Genomic DNA, 14226 nt, shown 5'->3' on the forward strand with positions numbered 1-14226 from the left:
CTGAGCCCTGGTCCAAATAACTGCACTACAAAGGGAATAGGGTGCCATTTGGGATGCTGACTTTGTAATTTTCTTCTATTAATATATTGTCACGTGTTCAACGCAATTACATTCTTGGAAAGTCAATTCAATTAATTTTTATCAGGACTGTAAAATGTACTCATCCTATTCATGTTCCTTTGGTATTAATTATGCCATTTTATAACGATGTGTGTCATCACGTCAGCAAATAAAAAACAGATTGAATTAATTGAGCTTTGCATGACCTTTATTCCAAGTCACAAATGGAAGTCGATATTCAATATAATAAAGTTGTGAAAAGTTTTTATTTCACATGGATGAGCTTTCTGTTTCATTTACAGACCAGGACAACAGAGCCACTGCAGTCTCTGTGTGTGTGTGTGTGTGTGTGTGTGTGTGTGTGTGTGTGTGTGTGTGTGTGTGTGTGTGTGTGTGTGTGTGTGTGTGTGTGTGTGTGTGTGTGTGTGTGTGTGTGTGCGTTCATTTAGTTTGTGCGTGCCTGTGTGCGGGCGGGCTTTTCTGTGTCATCAAAGCATTCTTTTTTTTTGCAAAGCCCTCATGCGTTTGGCTCTGCTCATATGAATGAATGTATATCCTCATATTATCATGCTTATCCATTTATCATAATATTCCTCAGAAAGCGACAGTCAGAGCTGACGTCAACGTGTCTCTGAGAAACGCTTGTTGTTGTTGTTCACCTCAATTTAAAACTTGTCTGAAAGTATTCAGTCCATGTGACGGAGAGGCTTGTGAGAGTCATTTTCCATTGCCTCCAGCGTAATTTGGCGGGAAATCAGAGCTGCTGACTGAAGTCTGGGATTGGCACCAGCACAAACATATTTGTGAGGGGCGGTAGGGTATTGTGTGTGTGTGTACGTGTGCATGAGCGTTCTTTTTATTTTGGGTTTGTTGCCTGCTGATTTTGAGTCGAGAAAGGTCTGATTCCTATTTAGATATGTTTTGCCTTCCAGAACTATAAACAGACTCATTTATTTTAGAAAATGCTTTCCAGTTCTTCGCGGTGCCAAACTTTTTGTAGCTGATGTGAAGTGTACCACAGCGAATGTGTGTGCATCCATGCGTGCATCCGTGTGTGTGCACTCACTGATGTGTCGGTGAGCTGGTGACCTGCAACACTCTGCCTTCCCCTTCCTGGTCAGCTTTCTTTTGTCGTTGTTTTGTGCGACACTAAATCACTACAGTGGTCATAACAGCTTACCAAGCCAGCCTCATCAAGGTGCTTTACAAGCCAAACCTGACAAAAGTCTGCCAAAAGCAACCAGCTCCACAGCCGGCCCGCTCATTAGGCAGGATTATGCGGCCACCTATCGCGGCAGATTGACGACGGCGGCCTTTTCTGAGCTCAACTGACCAAGACACACCTCCAACAACTACACATAACACCTCTCCGGGGTGCTTCTGTCCAAATAATTATCTAGCATAAATCATATAGAAGATATAGCATCTGGTGGAAAGAGTATGTGGCCTTCTCTGTAGCCTACAGCCTGAAGATCAAATGTAATGACAATGTAATGAGACTTTTTACATCTTGCAAGTTTCTCTGATCAAATAGCCTCACCTAAAATGGCACCCAATCAAACAGAAAAATGCGCTGACATGTTGACAAACAACATCTTCTTTAAACAGGACAGGTCAAAGTCAAATGGACAATCAGGCTACTCCCAACTGCTGTCCACGAGTTTCATCCCGTGGGCTAAATTGTCATGATCAGTGGTTTCAACTTTTTATCCATACATTTATTGATGAGCTGATCATTGTGGAAAAAGAACATTCTGCTGCATTTCCCGCTATGTAAACACATTGCAAATAGTCTCAGGATACCTCCTCCTGATGAAGTTAGGTAGCTGATATTCAGAGCTTAAATAGCCCAAATTGATTCGTCACAGGAATCAGGACTAATAATGCCGACTCAACGGCCTGTTTTTACAAACAGCTGGGCCTACCGCATGGATGGACATTCATAAACATGCCGACATGGTAGGCTACACTCCAGTAAGCACGGACCGACGCCAACGTCTTTTGGACATCTTTGTACGGTCCGTACCGCCCATCTTTTTTATTGGTGTTTTACAAACTCTAGGCCTAGATGGGGATTCCTAAAATGACATTTCAGCTGACACTGTAGGCCAGGGGTATGCAACTCCAGTCCTCTGGGGACTGATTGGTGTCATGCTTTTCCCCCAGCCCCAGCTAACACACCTGCCACCAATAATCAACGAATCATGATGTTAAGTTTAGAAAGCAATTAGTTTCATGTGGTGACTAGGAAAGGGGGAAAAGTGTGACACCGCTTCGGCCCCTGAGGACTAGAGTTGCCCATCCCTGCTGTAGGCAGTAAGCACGCTGTAGGCAGTAAGCACGCTGTAGGCAGTAAGCACGGACTGACGCTGACTCCTTTTGGACATCTTTTTTTGGTCCTGTCTGGACCAGCCTTGATTTTTTTCTGGGGTGGGCATTCTATTTTTAGTTTTCTATGTTTCTTTATTTCTATGTGTTGGCCGGGTATGGTTCTCAGTCAAGGACAGCTGTCTATCTCTGTCTCTGATTGGGAATCATACTTAGGTAGCCCTTTTTCCCCTCCTTTCAGTGTGGGTAGTTATCTTAGTTAGTGGCACTTAGCCCTGTAAACTTCACGGTTGTTTTCTTCGTTTGTTGTTTTGTTGCCGTCATTTTCTAAAATAAAAGGAATATGTACGCTGACCACGCTGCACTTTGGTCCACTTCTTTTGACGGCCGTGACAGTAGGCCTTGAAATACATACATACATTGACATATTTATGTCAAATAGCCTATCAGAAGCTTCTAAAGCCATGACATTTCCTGGAATTTCCCAAGCTGTTTAAAGGCACAGTCAACTTAGTGTATGTCAACTTCTGACCCACTGGAATTGTGATACAGTGAATTATAAGTTAAATAATCTGTCTGTAAACAATTGTTGGAAAAATGACTTGTGTCATCCACAAAGTAGATGTGCTAACCGGCTTGCCAAAGCTATAGTTTGTTGACAAGAAATTTGTGGACTGGTTGAAAAATGAGTTTGAATGACGCCAACCTAAGTGTCTGTAAACTTCCAACTTCAACTGTACCTATTTTCAACTTTCTTTCAGAACTGAATATTAACCTTATTTCAACGCCTAGAAAATACGACTTTTCACCTTTCATTCAGAACCTAAATTGAACCTAGCTTAAATATCTGGACATATTTTCAATGTAATTTTGCTTACTTGGGACTATTCTTGTAGGGACAGCCATTTTTTGGCCTCGCCTGTGGCGGCAGAACGGCCAGGACCTGCCCTGACCAGCACACTTTTAGAATTAAGGCAGCCTTCATATTATGTTAACAATATGTTCTCTACATCTCACCTGTTCTGCTCTGTGCTTCGTTTTACTTACGGTACCATCCATATTGTACTATTTTTAAACTGCAGTATTTAAAATAGGCATGCCCACAGAATGGGACGTGCTGCTTATGTAAATTCATGAAGTGGAACATACAGCCTTAGGATGCTACTCTACCCTCTCTCCCCAATTGTTTCATTTCATTTATTGAAATGAAGATATTTCTATTTCCAACTTTCACTTCCTTTAGTTTCTGCGTGTCTCAGCAGAGTCCAGTGTCCCTGGAGGCAGAACATAAAAAAATATATGTAAAACATTTCCTTCTCTTGACCACATGAAAGCCTTTCGGAAACACTACTCTTTCTCTCAATTATGTAAATATCATTTGGAGGAAGAAACTGCTACACTGGCCTATTCTATTCAAACGACCTGAGTGACGCATTGTGGGTAATCGCTAGGCTATACCCCACACCCTCTGTAAGCTGAGTCATGTTGAGTAAGCACAAAATGATTTTCTTTAAAAAAATATATGTATTTTGAAAGGGAGAGAATCAAGGAAGCACTAGCTGAACTTAACTAAGATCATTGTTTTGTTAACGTGTGCCCCATTGAACATTAAATCAGTTAGGATTGTACACCAAATGAGTCCGTCTACAAAGCATTGGACAAAGCTTTGGCCTCTCTACCTTTTGAAGGCTATGAGGAGCTTCACTTACTGGTCAAGACCAGTCAGGTCCACTGGGAAGCACTGGGCCATCATCTGATAATGGGAGGATTCAGATGCCCTCTGCATTATAGATGAGCTACAGTACAGCAAGTGTGCATCCCAAATGGCACCCTATTCTACATACAGCGCACTATAAAGGGAATAGGATGCCATTTTGAATGCAGCCCCACCACATCAGGGTAGAATGGGAGACCTAGCTACTCTGCTCCTATCATGTGGCTTCATGTCATACATGAAGAAATAGAGGACAGGATACCTGCTGAAGAAGCCCTGTTCCTTCCACCATGTTGCTGTGTATTACAGATACTGAACAGAATACATTTGAGCTTACATTGAAGAGGGGAGCTAATGGAAAAGGGCCCTTTACGTAACAGGACATGAACTGCCCCTTTCTGCATACCAATGACTGTCCAGACATGTCCAGATGGGATTCAGCACAAGATCGTTGATGTGAGTTGACATTGTGAAGGAGGTGGCTTGGCTAACAGAAGAACCGCGGCCCTGTAGACAAGAGGAGAGCAGGCTTGATCAATATGGCTACAGAGAGAGATCAATCAGCCTGAATCTGCCTGGCACAGTAAACTATGGTTTTATTAGCATTGAGCTGACCGTCCATCCGCTGCGGATGGGGATGGGGACACAGTCTTACGACACTAATGCATTTAGATGCGTTCCCCAAAGAAAAGAGGGGGGGGATATAGAGAGATGGAGGTAGAGAAAGAATTGGAAAGAAAAAGAGAGTTAGATTTGCGTCTGACCTCTCCCTTAACGCTGTAATGTAATGTTATGGGGAGGGATTGAGGCCCCATTAGATGATGACATGGGGATCATGACAACCACTTAGCGTGATGTCATAGTAGATCAGAATGATTCATGTTGGAGGATAACAGGAAGAGAAGGGAGGGAGTGTTGCATGATGGGAGATTACTCTTTATTATGAACTGGGTAAATGTGGGAAAGTAGATAGTGGAACTACAGAAACACAACTCTGCACCTCCTGCAGGGCCATTCAACTGCAGCTGGTACCAGCAGACTAACTCATTTAGGACCAGCGACGGAAACTCAATTGGTCCAATTCAGAGAATAATTTATTGAATCAGGTGGTTTAGTGGTGTAGCTGAGTGCAATGGTGGACTGTTTGGGTAACGTGTTATATTAGCTCTCAGTTCAGCTCATTTCAGTTCCGTATGAACTCAAAAGGGGTTATTCTATTAATTCTTTACCATGATCACTTTGAACACACACGCACACGCACACACACACAAATGTATATTTTATTTTTAAGACATGTATACAACTTTTCATACCACCTGAACACTATTTATTTCCCTTAAACTCGCTCTCTGACAACTTGTACCCAGCTATAGTCACATACAGTACAATGTTTACAATCAATACAGACAGGGGGATGGCAATCTCCTGGAAACACGGGCAGTGGTATTGAATGCAGCAGAGGTAGAAATGGAGAGAGGGAACACCTGGGAGGATAAGGCTTGAGGCAGATGAAGGGATGAGGGGAAGCTAATGAGACGGAGGTAGCCACTGGAGACTTAGGTTGGTAGGTGTGTTGGTTGGTTGGTCCAAAGGTGGGCAGGATGCTGCAGTTTAAAGACTGTAATTACTAACAGCATCAATGGGTAAAGTTGACTGGATGATGGCCACATGAACAGGCTAAGGGCTAACCGTAAAACCATACATGAACAGGCTAAGGGCTAACCGTAAAACCATACATGAACAGGCTAAGGGCTAACCGTAAAACCATACATGAACAGGCTAAGGGCATGAACAGGCTAAGGGCTAAAAACCATACATGAACAGGCTAAGGGCTAACATGAACAGGTACAAAAACCATACATGAACAGGCTAAGGGCTAACCGTAAAACCATACATGAACAGGCTAAGGGCTAACCGTAAAACCATACATGAACAGGCTAAGGGCTAACCGTAAAACCATACATGAACAGGCTAAGGGCTAACCGTAAAACCATACATGAACAGGCTAAGGGCTAACCGTAAAACCAACATGAACAGGCTAAAACCGTAAAATACATGAACAGGCTAAGGGCTAACCGTAAAACCATACATGAACAGGCTAAGGGCTAACCGTAAAACCATACATGAACAGGCTAAGGGCTAACCGTAAAACCATACATGAACAGGCTAAGGGCTAACCGTAAAACCATACATGAACAGGCTAAGGGCTAACCGTAAAACCATACATGAACAGGCTAAGGGCTAACCGTAAAACCATACATGAACAGGCTAAGGGCTAACCGTAAAACCATACATGAACAGGCTAAGGGCTAACCGTAAAACCATACATGAACAGGCTAAGGGCTAACCGTAAAACCATACATGAACAGGCTAAGGGCTAACCGTAAAACCATACATGAACAGGCTAAGGGCTAACCGTAAAACCATACATGTACAGGCAAGGACGTTAGAGTAACACGCTGCCTTGTCATCAAGGGGCAACTTTTCCCTGTCTGTGCATGTGTGTTCTGTCTGTCATCCGGTGGGAATTTGGTGAACTCCCGACGAAGCTCTCTGTGGGCGAATCAGTAGCCTTCCTTCACAGCCGGATAATCCAGTCTGGAAATGAGTAGATTAAGAGAGATTAAGAGATGGTGAGAGCTGCTGGTAATACCACTAAAAAGCACACTGGTTTACTCATTCACTCAAACTCCCCCTCACACATACACATACAAACACACTTGTGCACAGACTCCTTTATGCAGGCACGTACACACACACACACACACACACACACACACACACACACACACACACACACACACACACACACACACACACGCACACGCAGACAGACAGACAGACACACTCGCATGCACCTCCCCCCAGACTAGCTACTGTACATATGAAGCCTGTTTAATCAATTCTCAGTCTCTCTGTCCTCTATGACGCCTGTCCGTACGTTATTCATTAGCTCTGAGAAGTCGGCCCTTTTCTCAGCCTGTGACTGTGTTTTTATAAGAAAAACAAGAGAGTGAAACCAATACAATACGTCCTCTGTTGTACCAGTGAAACCTTCTTGAGTCCAATTCATCCTGGACCGGGCTTTATTAGAAAGGATTGTAATTGCGTTAACCCTTTCCTTTGCGCGCCGCCGCCAATCATTCCATTTGCTGTGCGCTTATGAAGCCAAGGCTAGATAAAGTCCTCAGCTCCCAACTTCATTAAACTTCATTTATATTAAACAGACCGACCATGATAAGTCTCTTCCCCCGCCTGACCCATGCGTCACCATATAGACCCGGCACGGCTGTGCTACCCCAGCAGACTACAGAGCTGACCCAACGGCACTGGTCTGGTCCTATAGACAGCACAGGGCTTTCTTCCTCTGCAATCCTCTCACATTTGTTTCTCTATTTGTTTTCTTGAAGAATCTCCTCTTCTCTGGTTTCTGTTGCTTTTGGCCCGTGGTCAGTTTTGTGTCATGATACATCCATATTTGCAGGTCTGGGGTCAGTTCAGAGCTTGGTTCCTCTCTCTTTTGTGCTCTCCTGCTGTCTCTCTCTCTTGCTTCTCTCTCTTGCTTCTCTCTCACTCACTCGCCTCACTCTCTCTCGCTTCGCTCTCTCGCTTCACTCTCTCGCTTCTGTCTGTGTGTCTCTCTCTCTCTCTCTTTCTCGCTCTCTCTCTCTGCTTGGAATGAATCTGTAACAGATCTGTTGGAGGGCCAACTCGTACTGTATTCCCTGGACATAAAGAATCAACTCTGTGTGTGTTTGCGCATGCGTGTGTGTGCGTTGGTGAAACAGGGCCCGGCTGTTGTCTTTGGAACCGGCTCTGTTCTCTAACCAGTCGCACGTGGTTCCCTCACAGGTGACTGCCAAACAATGCTACAGTATTTTCTCCCTCTCTTTTTTCTCCTTCTCTCATATGTTTGTGGGAAATGTTATTTTATTCCCTGGGGCCATAATGCATCACAGCACATTCCCACCATAGCCTGTACAGTTTTACACTGTTTGTGTTCTGAATGACACCCTATTCCCTACATAGTGCACCACTTTTGACCAGAGCCCTATGGGTCCTGATCAACAGTAACACACTATATACGGAAAAGGGAGCCATTTGGGACACAGCCTGTTGACAAGGACAGAATGGTTGTAGGGGAGAGTGGGGTAAGTTGAGCCAAAGGCATAAGTTGAGGCTCCCTTTTTTTTAGGGAACCATACACAAAAAGTCTAATTTGACCACATATTTAGGAAGAGGTCATCATTCCATGGAGTCTGTGAAGAAAGAAACCACATGGAAAAAGTGGTAAGCAAGTTAGGTCCAAAAAAACGGATTTTCACCAAGTCAAATGAATCTATTACGTTAGAGGTTTCATGATGCTAAGTAGATCATTTTAAGATTGTTCCATACATCAGTTTATACTCAATTTACCCCATACCCAGCCAAGAGACCACTTGTTTAGACAAGCTATGTTTTCAAAACTGTAATGTTTACACGAATTAGGATTATTTCCAGGGATGCACAACACTCTGAAATATATACAGATATCTTTGTTAGAAAGAATACTGTATTTCCATTGACGGAGTGATGCTGAATATATGACGTTTCTCAACTTACCCCACTCCCCCCTAACATTGATGACTGGAAACACAAGACTCATGAAGTCTAGTTTTTCTTATTAGGTCCAAGCTAAAACCCTACAATGTCATTTCTTAACTGTCACTCAGTAATAGGGTTGTGTTAAAAGTGACACGTGTATCGAGTGGCCGGTTCGCCCAATAATCAATGTCGCAATACATTGACCACCGAGCAAAAGTCATTTGCCATTAAATGAGGCCCACTGGATGAGGCAGCTGTGTTTACAGCTATGGGAAATCTATGCCTCTTCATCTGACTGGGAGCACTGCCTTGTCTGTTGACTGGAAGATGAAACCGCCTTTGGTACTGGTTCCTACATGCAAACCCGTGAAAGATTGTATTGTATGTTTGAAGTGGCCGTGGACAGACTGAACCTTGTTTGAGACTTGAGACTTGGTTTTGCATCAAGGGTTTGATGTTCTTCTCTCTTTCCCCTCCACTGAGTGACCTCTCTTCTCTCTCTGTCCCTCTTTAGGAGGTTCCAGGAAGCTCGCGGGTGGAGGAGCAGCCTCTGACAGACCCTCTGGACGACCATGAGCGCCACATCTCCCACTCCATGTTCGGGACCAGAGAGTGCATGGACGACCAGCCCTCCATGCCGCCACGCAATGTGATGATGGGACCCCGCATGATGGGTGAGTCACCTGAACTCCTGGTGGTATTCGCAGAAATGCGTTGGTATAAACTACATGGTATAATGTTTGTCTTTGAAGCAAACTGCCGTTGGCCGAATGTCTTCTATGATAACATTCTAATTATTGCACCTTGATTGAAAGTGAGGTCGCGAGAGAGACGGCATTTATTTTTCTCTGAGTTAGCTGACCTCACACCTCTTCCATCTTCCTCATCCCTCCCGTCCTCAGCCCTCCATCACCTCCTGATTATAATCAGGGGGGTTAATGTCATTTTTGGTTCATCACCCCTTCACTCTCAACCTGCACGATTGCACTCAGGTCAATTCCCATTCCGTTCCAGGTCCAGTTTAGCTCCAGTTCTGCTAGTCAATTCAGTCCTTAACCAGTCACCTCCTGTCATCTCTGTATCGACCTCACTACCATGGAGCCACGTTTTGACACAGCTGGAGGAGCCTGACACCCCCACCTGACCCCACCTCTTCACACTCCACACTACACCCCCACTACCCACCATTACCCCCTCTCTCTTCCTTCTCTCCCATTTCCTGTCCTCCCCTCTGAGTTAGACCTAGCTACTCCAGCCTCTCCTCTCTTCCGCTCTCTTCCTCTGCTCTCTCCTCCTCTCTTCCTCTCCTCTCTCTCCGCTCTCCTTTCTCTAATCTCTCCCCTCTCTTCCTTACTTCTCACCCTCTCTTCCTCTACCTCTCCTCTCTTTCCCTCTCTTCCTTTTCTCTCTCCCCCTCTCTTCCTCTCCTCTTTTCCCCTTCCTCCCTCTCCCCCCGCTCTTCCTCTCCTCTCTCCCCGCTCTTCCTCTCCTCACTCCCCCTCTCTACCTCTCCTCACTCCCCCTCTCTACCTCTCCTCTTTTGCCCTCTATTTCTCTCCTCTCACCCTCTATTCCTCTCCTCTCTTCCTTTTTCTTCCTCTCCTCTCTTCCCCTTTCTCAATATCCCCTATCTTTCATCCCTTCTTCTTCTCTGAGTAGACCTAGCTTTTCCAGCTTCCTCATCACCATATTGTCAATAGTAGCAGTGCTTTCTCATCTCCAAATTGTCTATAGTAGCAGTGCTCTCTCATCTCCATGTTGTCTACAGTAGCAGTGCTCTCTCATCTCCATGTTGTCTACAGTAGCAGTGCTCTCTCATCTCCATGTTGTCTACAGTAGCAGTGCTCTCTCATCTCCATGTTGTCTACAGTAGCAGTGCTCTCTCATCTCCATGTTGTCTACAGTAGCAGTGCTCTCTCATCTCCATGTTGTCTACAGTAGCAGTGCTCTCTCATCTCCATATTGTCTACAGTAGCAGTGCTCTCATCTCCATGTTGTCTACAGTAGCAGTGCTCTCTCATCTCCATGTTGTCTACAGTAGCAGTGCTCTCTCATCTCCATGTTGTCTACAGTAGCAGTGCTCTCTCATCTCCATGTTGTCTACAGTAGCAGTGCTCTCTCATCTCCATGTTGTCTACAGTAGCAGTGCTCTCTCATCTCCATATCTCCATGTTGTCTACAGTAGCAGTGCTCTCTCATCTCCATATTGTCTACAGTAGCATCTCCATGTTGTCTACAGTAGCAGTGCTCTCTCATCTCCATGTTCTCCATAGCAGTGCTCTTCATCTCCATATTGTCTACAATAGCAGTGCTCTCTCATCTCCATATTGTCTACAGTAGCAGTGCTCTCTCATCTCCATGTTGTCTACAGTAGCAGTGCTCTCTCATCTCCATATCTCCATGTTGTCTACAGTAGCAGTGCTCTCTCATCTCCATATTGTCTACAGTAGCAGTACTCTCATCTCCATATTGTCTACAATAGCAGTGCTCTCTCATCTCCATATTGTCTACAGTAGCAGTGCTCTCTCATCTCCATGTTGTCTACAGTAGCAGTGCTCTCTCATCTCCATATCTCCATGTTGTCTACAGTAGCAGTGCTCTCTCATCTCCATATTGTCTACAGTAGCAGTACTCTCATCTCCATATTGTCTACAATAGCAGTGCTCTCTCATCTCCATGTTGTCTACAGTAGCAGTGCTCTCTCATCTCCATATCTCCATGTTGTCTACAGTAGCAGTGCTCTCTCATCTCCATATTGTCTACAGTAGCAGTGCTCTCTCATCTCCATGTTGTCTACAGTAGCAGTGCTCTCTCATCTCCATGTTGTCTACAGTAGCAGTGCTCTCTCATCTCCATGTTGTCTACAGTAGCAGTGCTCTCTCATCTCCATGTTGTCTACAGTAGCAGTGCTCTCTCATCTCCATATTGTCTACAATAGCAGTGCTCTCTCATCTCCATGTTGTCTACAGTAGCAGTGCTCTCTCATCTCCATGTTGTCTACAGTAGCAGTGCTCTCTCATCTCCATGTTGTCTACAGTAGCAGTACTCTCATCTCCATATTGTCTACAATAGCAGTGCTCTCTCATCTCCATGTTGTCTACAGTAGCATTGCTCTCTCATCTCCATGTTGTCTACAGTAGCAGTGCTCTCTCATCTCCATGTTATCTAGTAGTAGCAGTGCCACTCTGCCAATGAACTCCTTCTCGCTGGAGATCAGAGAAGGTGTCAAAGCCATCTGATGGCTAATTAAACCTCTAGCTCAATAGGCCCTGCTCCTCTCTTCCCCTCTGCTCTTATGTCTCTCATTCCTCCCTCGTTTCCTCTCTCCCACTCATTTCTCCCCTCCTCCTACGCTGACTTTGGTTGCCACAGATGCCTTATTATGAGACAGGCACTGACACAGCCTTTCAGAATGCCACTGTGATCACAAACAGTTTCTAGAACTAAACAATGGTTGTGGAATTCTAAAAACTTCTACCGTGCCAAAAAGCAGCTTTCCCTCCTGTGAGTGTGAGTGAGAGTGTGGCAAATGAGGGAAGTTGAAAAGTTAGTGGAAGTTAGAGGGGGTGATTTGGGGCCGATGTTATTGGCATGCTGGCTTGACAAACCTTCAGATCTCCATCTCGACTAATTTCTCAGGGAGAGAGTGCCAGATACTTCTCTCTCTTCTTTCTCTGTTTGTTTCCAGACAGTTTTTCTATTGTAGTGTTCATGCATCGACCGGCGTGTTTTGTCGGTGAATTACGGCTACAGTCATTGTAGAAAAACACCTTCAGAATAAAAAAGCTTAATGATGCAGATGATTGTTAGGCACCTCTTGCTGCCAGTCTGAAAGACAGACCTCTTGCTAATGTGACTGGTGTTTACTTCTTCGACTTGGATTGAAACTGAAATCAATAACGACGAGTGTATGAAACTCTGTGTGTCGGACAGCAGGGTCATGTTCAATAGGCACCAAAAGGAAGAAAATGGACTAAAACAAGGAGGGACTACCTGGACTTGTCCAATCAGGAACGCAAATGTTCCTTTTCCGTACACAACGTTTTACGCTGTGTGTCCTAATGAACACGACCCAGGTATTCCTCACACTGACCGCTGAGGACCTTTTAAACATGTTCTCACACAGATATAGAGGTGACCGTGTATTGTAGAATAGTTATCTCAGTCCCATGTTATGTTAGCATGGGAGGAGACCTATTGCCTGGTCTGTCTCGTATGACAGTCATGTAAGAGGACAGATGCTGAGAACCTACACAGCAAGGTCACCTCCTCAGTATGAATATAGCTACTGGTGTGTGATTAACAGCATGATGACTGGTCTCTAGAGCCTGGAATGAAAGCATGGCTTCACTATTAAGGCCGTAAACAGACATACAGTACCAGTCAAAAGTTTGGACACACCTACTCATTCAAGGGTTTTTCTTTAGCTTTACTATTTTCTACAGTGTAGAATAATAGCGAAGACATCACAACGATGACATAACACATATGGAATCATGTAGTAACCAAGTATATTTGAGATTCTTCAAAGTAGCCACCCCCTATATACACTGAACAAAAACAATATAAACGCAACATGCAACCATTTCAAAAAGTTGACTGAGTGGCAGTTCATATATGGAAATCAGTCACTTGAAATAAATAAATGAGGCCTTAGTCTATGGATTTTACACGACTGAGAATACAGGTATGCATCTGTTGGTCACAGACACTTAAAAAAATCTGAATCAGAATACCGGTCAGCATCTGGTTTGACCACCATTTGCCTCATGCAGCGCAACACATCTTCACATAGAGTTGAACAGGCTGTTGATTGTGGCCTTTGGAATGTTGTCCCACTCATTTCAATGGCTGTGTGAAATTGCTGGAGTTTGCAGGTCATGGAAGAACTGGGACATTTTCAGCTTTCAGGAATTGTGCACAGATCCTTGTGACATGGGGCCGTGCATTATCACGCTGAAACATGAGGTGATGGCGGCAGATTAACGCCACGACAATGGGCCTCAGGATCTCGTCACGGTATCTCTGTGCATTCAAATTGCCATCAATGAAATGCAATGGCATTGTCTGTACGGGCACCTTGTTCACAACGTTGACATCAGCAAACTGTTCACTCACATGACACCATACACAATGTCTGCCATCTGCCTGGTACAGTTAATACAAGGATTCATCAATGAAGAGCACACTTCTCCAGCGTGCAAGTGGCCGTCAAAGGTGAGCATTTGCCCACTGTAGTCGGTTACAACTCAGAACTGCAGTCAGGACCAGACCCCGGTGAGGACGACGAGCACGCAGATGAGCTTCCCCGAGACGGTTTCTGACAGCAGAAATTCTTCAGTTGTGCAAACCCACAGTTTCATCAGCTGACCAGATCCCGCAGGTGAAGAAGCCGGATATGGAGGTCCTGGGCTGGCGTGGTTACGCGTGGTCTACGGTTGTGAGGCCAGTTGGATGTACTGCCAAATTCTCTAAAACAATGTTGGAGGTGGCTTATGGTAGAGAAATTAACATTCAACCCTCTGGCAACAGCTCCGGTG

At 44.7% G+C, this 14226-nt stretch overlaps 1 protein-coding gene across 2 annotated transcripts in view; it reads left to right on the top strand.

Moving 5' to 3' along the window:
• The window catches only part of LOC115104519 (partitioning defective 3 homolog), a 581101-nt gene that overhangs the window by 335348 nt on the left and 231527 nt on the right, over positions 1-14226 (top strand). For both annotated transcript variants that reach the window (XM_065007121.1, XM_065007122.1), the window contains exon 14: positions 9201-9360. In XM_065007121.1, the coding sequence (XP_064863193.1) occupies positions 9201-9360 (160 nt within the window). The remainder of the gene's footprint in view (positions 1-9200; positions 9361-14226) is intronic.

Source organism: Oncorhynchus nerka, linkage group LG22 (genome assembly GCF_034236695.1).
Source record: "Oncorhynchus nerka isolate Pitt River linkage group LG22, Oner_Uvic_2.0, whole genome shotgun sequence".
Lineage (NCBI taxonomy): Eukaryota > Metazoa > Chordata > Actinopteri > Salmoniformes > Salmonidae > Oncorhynchus > Oncorhynchus nerka.